This window comes from Nematostella vectensis, chromosome 9 (assembly GCF_932526225.1).
Source record: "Nematostella vectensis chromosome 9, jaNemVect1.1, whole genome shotgun sequence".
NCBI classification, from domain to species: Eukaryota; Metazoa; Cnidaria; class Anthozoa; order Actiniaria; family Edwardsiidae; genus Nematostella; species Nematostella vectensis.
The window spans coordinates 13,085,977-13,096,453 of NC_064042.1; the positions used below are offsets into that span (position 1 = coordinate 13,085,977).

Sequence of the window (10,477 nt, forward strand, 5' to 3'; positions counted from 1 at the left end):
ACCCTAATAGGTTATAATAGCCTAGGTAAGAGAAGGAAAACAACAACAACAACAACAACAACAACAACAACAACAACAACAACAACAACAACAACAACGAAACAATGGAAACGAGTTCTGTAACATCCACAATCTTGCCAACTTGGTTTGCAACGACACGAACAACGTAACATATTAAAAACCCAAAAAAGCAATATAATTTGTACAAGTGGGGAATAGCTTGGAAGAATTGTTGAATAGTCGATTAACAAAAACACATAAAAAATACGAATACGTTTGTATCACAACAAATTATAACAGCACCGGAAGGACGACCCCAATCCTCATTCTACTTTGGACGCCATAGCATAATGGCCACGCTAGCAGTATGGGATCTATTGGGAATTACTCGGATGAAGATTCCAACGTATCGACAAAAACATTTGAAGATTATTCGGATAGCGAATCTACCCAATCCGATCATACTACGGTTGAAACCCCCGCTTCAGACGAAAATATAGATGATACCATCCCAAATGTCTGGGATCGTCTGCAAGCTGAATTAATAGATCGCTCTCATGGTCATTGGAAAGAACTTGTTGCTACGTATGAGCAGCGTAAAAAAGGCTGAAGTGGTGGCTGAAGTCAAAGCAACAAATGACCTTGTTCCCCAATATCGTAAAGAGCTAAGAAAAGTCGTTTTTTAGCATCTAAAGTGGATGCGTACTTTACGGAAGGATCAGATTTAAGAAAATCATAGATACGCGATAAAACCTAATGGACAAAGACGGGTTTGACTGGAGTGAAGTAACGGAATCGCCTATAAGTAAGAGAAAATTACTGCCGTCAAAGATGTTCAGAGAGTAGTCGATTCCTCAGCAAGCAGATGTCCCAACTTGGAATAAACCATTTTACAATCGTAGTTGAACTGCTTGACCGTGAAAAAAGCCGTTTTAAAGAATAATGTTATGTAATCTAAGCTCTAACTAAAATTACAGTGCTAGTTGTGCTAGCTAAAAATCTTTGTATACTCAAACGATCTCAACATTGTTACCCTAGTAATTTTTACTTTATCATTAACGTTGAATAAAAACAAGTGCTCGCTAAACAATGGTGCGTTGTCTTTTAGTAGACCTCATTTAAATTTCCATACAATAACCCGTAAGAGATCCTTTTTCTCTCCACGCACCCTAGCGGTAGAGCTCTAGTTTTGTTGACCTCTGTGTCAACAAAAGACATGGTCTAGAACAAAGGACAACCTGTGTCAACAAAGGCTCATTACGTATGCCTGCGCAAAAAAGGGCTAATTCGGTCCCTACTATACTACTAACAATAGCGACCTGGCTTCCCATCACCTATAGAACGTTCACAAACGCAGGCTTAAACATATAGCGATCACACAACCTGACCGAAAGCGAGTAACACGTTGCCCCTAGGTAAGATATCTAAAACTATATTAGAACTATATTAGTTCCCTCGCGCCATTGCTAGGTAACCATAGCGACCATCGAATGTCATATTGTATCCCTTCGGCAGACACACTGGCTTCGTAGGCGTCCCAAACCTATGGATCGTACTTGCAGTGAAGTCCCTATTCGCGGGTTTTATCACGATCGCATTGCTTGAGCCCACAGATGGGTCTTCGTCATAGTAGTTGAATGGCCGAATAAAGAATCCTGCCGCATTCGCGGGGGTTGCAGTCGTCGGGATGTCTTCGGAATGAGGTACATGCATCAAGCCAGTGGTTACCCAGGCAACCAAATCTTGATTAATTATATCCTCGTCGTCACGTACGAAGTCTCGGAAATCGATATGGGGTGTCGAGGGCGCATTTTGGTTGTACAAGGAGGTACTGGAAGGTTCACTATCCTTTTGTCTGTTGAAAAGGAGAGCAAAAAGCAGTTACTAACAGGCCATAGCTTGTTAGGTAAACTCGCCTCATTTAAGATTTAAAAAAAGTTATGGTTATCTTTTTGCACAGCGACTAGACCACCCATTTGTTAAAATTGACTAAACAAAAACCGGTCCCTCTAAATCGGTGTAGCTGGTTTACCTGGTGACAGCAAGCTGATAAAGAGACCAACTAATCATCGGAATCATGCCAAAGTCTTCTGGGTAGAGCTGCTTCATGATGCCATGATGTTGGATCCTGTACCCCTTCTTGACCCCCATCTTATTTTTCTTTTCCTCGTTGAAAAAGTTGAGATACTTGGGCGTGTCAAAATTGAACTTGTACAGGGCTTCCTGCTCCGTTTTCTTGACGCTCGGTTTGAGAACTTTCCTGAACAAATGTGGTGGGTAGTCAGGCATGAAGCGGTTGGTAGTGTTCTCAATGCCTATCTCAATCGTCTCGTATGAGTTGGTAGTTCCCTGTAATAGGGGGAAATCAACGATAAGTTAGTCGATGATGCCAGTGTAGGTGGCGCCGGCAGTGTATGTGTTATGATATCAGGGGCCAAGGGTGTGCAGAGCCCTGGGCTTTGGGGGCACGTGCCCCCACAATATTTTCAAAAACAAATTAAGAAAATGACCAGTAGGGGCGTGGCTGAGCTCCCCAATGTTTTCTTAATGTTTCTGTGTATCGTGCCACCCGCCAATAATTCTAGGCCTCCCATGGCTATGAGTTGCAATAAGGTTAGCCCCGTCCGGCCCTCCTTACTATGGTGACGTTTATCAATTTTAATGAGTAATGGTTAGTTTGAGTTATTCTCGTTTTGAGGTTCAATTGATTCCGAGTCAAAAGGACTCAAGGTCCAAATTCCAGGAAAATCGAGATTTTAGTTATCCAAGTCCCAGTTCTACTTCAATTACAGACACGATCAGTACAAGATTTAAAGTGCGGTAGTCCCACGCTAACCTCTACATCCAAGTCGACCTTATAGTGGAGCAGGTGGTCGTGTGTTGTACTGGTCAGGTGGTTGGTGTGGATTGGGTAGCCATAGGGTGACACATCAGGCGTGTAGAACGACCCAGAGACGAAACCGGAAGCTGACATTTTGACCTCAATGACGCCATTTTGGTAAAAAATGGCATCGTGAACGTAGTCATAGTTACCGATAGTTGCTATGGTGCGAAGGACAAGAACCTGAAAACGAGGCAAATGATGAGCCTTTGCACTCTTACAGACACACTTAATTGGCTACCCAATATCGGAATAACAACTATTGGAATATATCAAGAGACCATGATATAAGAGAAAAAATCCCCGTGGCCCATGATGTCGTCCATGAAAGCTATTTTTAGATTGCGCGAGCTTGTCAATCATAGCATCCATATATGGTTCGTCGCGCCATATTTGGTTATGGGCACCACGAGCTAGTACAATTTCACAACAATTTTTTTCCTTTTTATCCTTTTAGCTGCTCTTCAAGGCTCATGATCACAATGCTTTTCATAGGGTGGTGCCCTGGTATCTGTTAAGTTATCTAATGTTCAGTTATCTAAATGTTATATAAATAATTGAACGGGAAGACGTCGGGGAGACGGTGAATTTGAAGTTCATACAAGATACATCGTGCAGACTCCTAAAAAGTTCTTTTTCTCTGCAATTCGGTGAGATATACCTAGGCATTCTTAGAGTCTATGTTATGTATTTTAATACAAGAAGGCCTTTATTTTTAGACGAATGAACTTCATTTCTACACGTTTCTAAATGTTCATAAATCATGTCACTCAAGAAACCCTTGTCAAAGGAATAAGATTTATTTCATTATAAAGACTTGAAATCTTTTATTGGTGAAATACCTGTCTTAATAACCACAATATCGGTGTGAATATAATGTTATTAAGTTCTGGATGTATCTTTTTCATCAAAAGGGAATTGGTAGAGAATTGTGTGTTGTAAACACAGATTTCTGATTGATAGTTATTTTACATTGCGAATCAGCTGTGAAAACGTTTACTGGGGAAGTTGTTCCCCACGCCTAAAATCACGCACTCTATGCAACGGTTGATTGAATATAGCGTACTATCTGGAAAATCATTTTCACAGCGTCCGTAAAAAAGGAAGGTATTTTCGGTCAAAAAGATTTCCATAACAGCCTTTGCCGGTTCACATCGCTCAAGATGTTATCACGAGTAAGACTTATGTTGCTAGGAAACGTGAGTGCTGACCAATCAGAGGCCTATCTAAAAAAAACTGGTTGTTCTAAAAATAGCTTTCACGGACGTCATCATTGGAACATACCCTAATACGGGGATTCGTTTTCTTACATCATGGTCTCTTGAATATATCCAGTCACGTACTATCAGGAATCTCGCAATTTGATTGGCTCCCGTACTCTTTTGAGCCATAGATAGTGAGTAGCGAAAAAGCGGCAACGAAAGCGGTTATCTATTACTGAGAATTATTAAAACTTTCATTTATTTGAAGGTAGCTTTATACTAAAATAATTCCTAAAATAATGCAACTTGTTGACTATCTATTCACTCATAGAAAACTCGAACATCTGGCAACTCAACATCTGATTGACAACTGATAGACACACCTGATTGGTCATTCCGCCGTAGAATCGGTACGCACTTGAAAAGTCATTTGCGTAATGTCGTCTCAGCGGAATACCCGAGTTTAACTCAAACAAACATGCTGCATTCTTGATAGTATATGGACCGGAAGTGTCCGCCATATGGACGACGTCAAAAAACGTAGCTGTACCCGGGCAGTCGACGCCTAAATAAATAGGGATAGGTTTGTTAAGCACTATTGAGAAAGAAGTCAAATCACATCTTCGGCAAACCCAAGAAAATACTATGCTTGCCTTCATGGATCCACTACCAGGTCACATCCCTCAAATGGCCATCCTATTCTTCCTAATCCACCTCTTTATAATCATATATTAACCTCGTTATTTTGGCTCTCATCGTAAACATCTTTATCATCCCTATCCTTCTCCTTCCATCTCACATCATAGTCATCATCTATAATTGATTTTATCATATTACGACAATATTTTGTATCATTCAAATCACGACTTTCGACCTTCTTATTCAAGGGCCCTAACATCTTATAGCACTTATATAGGTGGTAACACCTTTTAGCCTCAGGTAAACCCTAGGGCCCCATCTACATGTGCCCCATAAATAAAAACACAATTATTGACCAAACCACACCCTTCACAACCCCCCACTGCCTTACCGTCTACACGCACTTAAAAGTCAGCCACTGACCAGATCCATCCTTACCTGGAACCAGATCATGATTGTTGCTTCCTGTGAACCAGTTACTATCCACAAAGTTGTTACTTCCCTGAACCGGCGAGAATCCAGTGTATGTGGCGATAGCTTCTTGTAGGCTCAACTCATAAATAATCCGCGTCCCGTTGAATCGGATGTCATAAATTTGGAACCCTTTGAGGGTATCAATGCGGAAGTCAAAAGCCCAGTTCATGTATTCCACGTGACGACCCCGTACTTCATATCGCTTACCATCCGGCTCGTACAGCTCTGGGCCGCGCATTGGCTTGGAAGGCTGGGGCCGACCACGACGCTCGTAGGAGGAAAAGAGTGTGTCAGTGTCAGGGATCTTGGTTTTGTTTAAAGTATCAGCATCATATGCTACCAAGAGTGCGTCTAGGGAATCGAAAAGCTGTCCATTGTAGTAGACTTTTCCGACGCTCCATTTAGAGGTATCTGAGCCTGCGTGATCAATATAAATTTCGAAGGGCAGTGGGTATACGAACAATGGAGGGTGATCGCGGTGGAAGGCATACCAGGCACCACGGGTTTTGTTTGTGTAACCCACGGGAGCAGAGAACTGCATAGTAAGGCAGCGATCCGTGCAATTGTGATAGGAGTAGCCGTCAAAGCTCTCTGTCAACAAACGGTAAGCCTTACGTGACACATTCTTCCAAATATGACTTAGGGCTCTAATCTCTACTGATAAGAAAGGTCGGGAGTCGAAAGCAATCGGATACGATCGCCCAGGGATCACCCTTAGGCGATGGCTAGTCGGTTTCGATACAGGCCCAACGATATATTCTTCAACTATAGGGGGCTTCGCTGCTCCTTTGAATATTACCACAAGTGCTTCTCGTTCCGGTTTGGCTTGATTTTTGTCAAGATATCTTAAAGCGGCTGCTTTAGAAGGCGGCTGAAATTGTATCATTGCAATAAAGTTTGAGTCTACTTTGGCTTTAAATTGTGCAACATGTACCGGTGTTAGTCCAAGCTTTTCAATCCCTAGCATGTAGTCTCGTACCGCTTTGTGTTCGTCCTCTAGTAGGTCCTCAAACAGCCCTCGCTCTGACGAACTCGTGGACTCCCGTGACATTCCTTCAGCACATTGTGGTGTAACTTTATCAGATGTGCGTACTGGCCTTTGGTCGTTCCCACGAGTTGCTACTACAATGAGTGCAATAAGTAACGCCAAACATAGCAGAAGTAGAATCAAAGACAAATATTTCCAGAGTCTCGAAGAACTAGAGGTGAATGTTGTCGTTTTTGCATGAGTAGAATCTCCCTGACCGTGAAGTGCAACCTCTTCTTCGGTTTCTTGTGAGGTCATGGTCCTTATCGATATAGTACAAATAAGGCGTTCTAGTGTGAGAAACACAAACAATTCTTCTAAGGCTATTGATGAAAGGATGATATCTCTTAGCCGCTGAATTATAATCACCGTTTTCTGTTTTGTCTGCGTAGGGAGCCAAGGCATGTGACTTGCTTTATCTGGAGTTAGCATGTGAATTGTATTGAAAACAAAAGAAAGGAATTCAAAGATAATTGCATAATCAATGTCAAGCCCTAGGGTGGGGGGGTTTGTTAGGCTAAATTCTGATAATAAACCCTCTATTTTGACTGAAATGTGAAACAATACCAGAAGACTGGGCCAGGGGTCTTATTGTAAAACTTCCCAAGAAAGGAAGCCTCAACACCTGTGACAACTGGCGAGGCATAACACTACTATCTATACCATCTAATGTGTACTTTCGTATCCTTCTTCTAAGAATAGACCCGGCAATTGACTCCAGAGTGAGGGAAGAACAGGCCGGATTCAGAAAGGGAAGAGGCTGCATAGACCCGATTTTTTCTCTAAGAAACATCATCGAACAATGTTTAGAATGGAACTTTCCTCTTTACATCAATTTCATTGACTTTAAGAAAGCTTTCGATAGTCTGCATCGCGTCCATCTTTGGAAGATCGTTAGGTCCTATGGGGATCCCCTCAAATTGGCGACCTTGACAGAGTTGTTCTACCAACATTTTGAATGCAGCGTCATAGTCAGCGGAAATTTATCGGAGTGGTTCCCTGTGCAATCTGGTGTGAGACAAGGCTGCATCATCTCGCCTGTGCTCTTTCTTCTTTCTATTGACTGGATCATGCGCAATACAAAATCGGACAAACCAAGAGGCATAATATTGACGCTGTTGTCTCAGTTAGAAGACCTGGACTTTGCAGATGATCTAGCTGTTCTCTCATCCAGCCCTCAACAATACAATACAATACAATACAATACAATACAATACAATACAATACAATACAATACAATACAATACAATACAATACAATACAATACAATACAATACAATACAATACAATACAATACAATACAATACAATACAATACAATACAATACAATACAATACAATACAATACAATACAATACAATACAATACAATACAATACAATACAATACAATACAATACAATGCAATACAATAAACTTTATTCAACGAGGGTTTCATATTAACCTTTTACAGTTTTATATTATATGGCCCTGCAAACTAAGACAGAAAAGGCTAAACAGCTTTGCCAAAAAGATCGGACTTAACATCAGCACAGTCAAGACACAGATCACGTTCATTTATGGCACATCAACTGCGCCTCCCATCACAGTCGATTCCATACCACTAAAAAGAGTTGAAGATTTCACCTACCTTGGTAGTATAGTTACCTTGGACAATCCCGCTGGAAAAGACATCACCGCACGTCTGGGCAAAGCTCCAGGCGCTTTTGCTGCACTACGTACCATCTGAAAGTCAAGGCAATACAGCTTGAAAACCAAGATACGGATTTACACCAGCAATGTGAAGCCAGTCCTCCTGTAAGGATCAGAGTGGTGAAGAGTGATTACGGCCGACATGAAGAAGCTGAACGTGTTCCATAACCGTTGTCTGAGAAGAATCTGTGGTATATTCTGGCCAAATGTCATCTCAAATCAGGAGCTTTACAAGAATACCAGTAGCAGCAGCTTGGTCAATCAGATCAGATACCGGCGCTTGAAATGGCTTGGTCATGTCCTCCGCATGGACCAACAACGGATACCAAAGATTGACCTGCACTGGACACCAGCAGGAAGGCGGAAACCTGGTAGGCCAAAGACCACCTTGCGGAGAACCATTGCCTCTGAATTAAAAGATCTTGGCCTCAGTTGGGGACATGCACAGTACCTTGCCCGCAACCGTCGAGAATGGAGACGAACTATACTGTCCTTATGTCACACCAGGGATGATGAGGCCTAAGTAAGTAAAGTAAGTAAGGAGGTTATTTCGCCTTTACTGCCATGAGCTACGGTAAACATATGTCCATGCATACTGGACAGCCATCAATCAAATTTTCAATTGTATTTCTATATTTTCTCAGCCTCCAGGCATACAGGAATGGATTGACTGCAGCATTTAGATTGATGAGCATTCCCATGACATAGTAGCACAATACTAAAATATGGAACTGCGAGCGGCATGGAGCGCATGCGTAGAAAACAACTTGAGTCAAAGTCCACGGGACGAAACAAGTCTTAAAGACAGTCAGCACTGTCAAGATCGCTCGGGTCACCTTTCGCTCGCGCTCGAGGACCAATCGGACAGTCGTCGCCGAAGATTTGAATCTCTGAACTCGCTTTGCTTGTCGGTGAACAAAGAACAATATGAAGGAATAAAATACTTGGATTATGAGTATAACCAGCATTATTTGTATAGTGAAACCAGGCCTAGAGCATATCGGGCGCTTAGGAACCCCACCATTAATGCAAAAGCCACGGAGTAAAGCCATATCCCGACGGCTGCGAGTTTAGCGCGTCGTGGTGTCATTATAGTCGAGTACTTATTTGGACGCGCGACAGCCATCAGTCAATCAACACAAAGACCAAGAATTTGCAACACAGAGCTTGTTACGAGCCAGAAGCACAACCCATTATATGCGTGCTCTAGATTATAGACTACATTATTTCCGAAAAAGTGACCGGCAGCGGACACGGGGCTGTAGACTAGTCCTATTAGAAAGGTCACTGGCGGCCACGCTACATATCAGTGGGTTTTTTGGCAAGTGCCTAAGATGTCTCAAAGGGTCTCTCACCGCAGCCGCTATGACGAATGTGTCTCCCACGATGTTGAACGGCGCAATGACGATTATAAGAATCCCTTACACAAAATTCAATGACGGATAATGTTTGTTGAAGGTAACACGAGCGATTACTGCTCCGTGTGTGCTGCTTTCGTCCCATAAACTAAAGTTTTTTGTTAATAGCCTCCATCTTGATGATAACAATTCACGTGAGGTTCAGTCGAAGTTTTGTTATTAGAATCGAATGCGTAATATGGTTTCTTTAACCTTGCGTTTATTGTGTTTTCCATTTCGTTTGTTCTTGTGCTTTTTTTTCTTACATGTCACTGAAGCCGCTAGATGATTCAGCATTTCTTTTAAGGGCACCTCCTTCTGTTAACAAGACAATATCGCCTAACAAAGGTCTGCTTTAGAGGGAGTTTGCCCTGCAAACGTTAATGAGTTTTCACCGCTTTTCCTTCTTTAAATGCTCTTTTCGCGCTTCCGCTTTTACCTCTTATCATATATATAATGATTATGCAATTCTTCTAATTGTTATAATCCCCACACATGTAATCAAATTAGCTTCCTGCAAGGGCTTTAAAGTAAATACTAAATGTGGTTATAAACAGTGATAATTACTTTTTTATTTCTCAGTTTGAGAACGTACAACAGAGTATGTTTTGGAAAAAAAGATGCTAGAATTGTTTCATAAATTCACTTTTTTTTGCAGCACCGCCAGGGTATTATTCCTTTTACTTATATATAAACATATTTAGTCGTGACCATTAACTGTGAAAATACGAATTATTTTATTTAATTTTTGCAAACGTGCTAAGCGGTTCATGACAGCGGAAAGTTCAAGTGACATTTGTCGCATGACCCTCGAATATAGATCTACCTAGCGTCAAACAAAACACCGACATGTCTTAGTAGCTTCAATTTTTTTTAAATAAAATTCGCCGATGTAATCTTACTAAGCAGATTCAGTTGAAAAACTTATCGAAATCATAATCTTAACGAATCTTCAAGTTCCATAAAAAATTAAAGTAAGCTAAAGCGGATGGTCTTTTTTCAAACGCGAAGCACGGTCAGAAATCAAATTGTTTTTTGTGTGAATGTTTCTCGCGATCGATCGAATCTAATACCAATACCGATTTCTAAAACAAATTCATAAAGAATTAACGATATGATTTTTACAGACCTTGTAATTTCTGTTCAAGAACCCAAACATCCAAGATCC

The 10,477-nt window shown here is 41.4% G+C and overlaps 1 protein-coding gene and 1 long non-coding RNA gene across 2 annotated transcripts; one reads left to right on the forward strand and one right to left on the reverse strand.

Moving 5' to 3' along the window:
• Positions 1-830: 830 nt before the first annotated feature.
• Positions 831-7,462, reverse strand: LOC5506426 (amiloride-sensitive amine oxidase [copper-containing]). The gene is made up of 5 exons (XM_048733025.1): positions 5,161-7,462; positions 4,467-4,648; positions 2,837-3,064; positions 2,033-2,349; positions 831-1,855 (listed from the first exon to the last, which is right to left on the reverse strand). Exons 1-5 carry the CDS (start codon positions 6,653-6,655, stop codon positions 1,447-1,449), a joined length of 2,631 nt encoding a protein of 876 aa, XP_048588982.1. The 5' UTR covers positions 6,656-7,462; the 3' UTR covers positions 831-1,446.
• An 841-nt stretch (positions 7,463-8,303) lies between these two features.
• LOC125572495 lies at positions 8,304-9,526 on the forward strand. Its single transcript, XR_007313840.1, has 2 exons — positions 8,304-8,435; positions 8,557-9,526. It is a non-coding gene; the product is annotated as an uncharacterized LOC125572495 (long non-coding RNA).
• The last annotated feature ends 951 nt before the right edge of the window (positions 9,527-10,477 follow it).

Excerpts from the sequence above, each read along its gene's own strand:
- LOC5506426 (XM_048733025.1), bottom strand. The coding sequence starts at position 6,655 with ATGCTAACTCCAGATAAAGCAAGTCACATGCCTTGGCTCCCTACGCAG. Across the intron at positions 4,649-5,160 it reads CAATCATGATCTGGTTCCAG|GCGTCGACTGCCCGGGTACA; the intron begins GTAAGGATGGAT and ends CTATTTATTTAG. Across the intron at positions 1,856-2,032 it reads TATCAGCTTGCTGTCACCAG|ACAAAAGGATAGTGAACCTT; the intron begins GTAAACCAGCTA and ends CCTTTTCAACAG.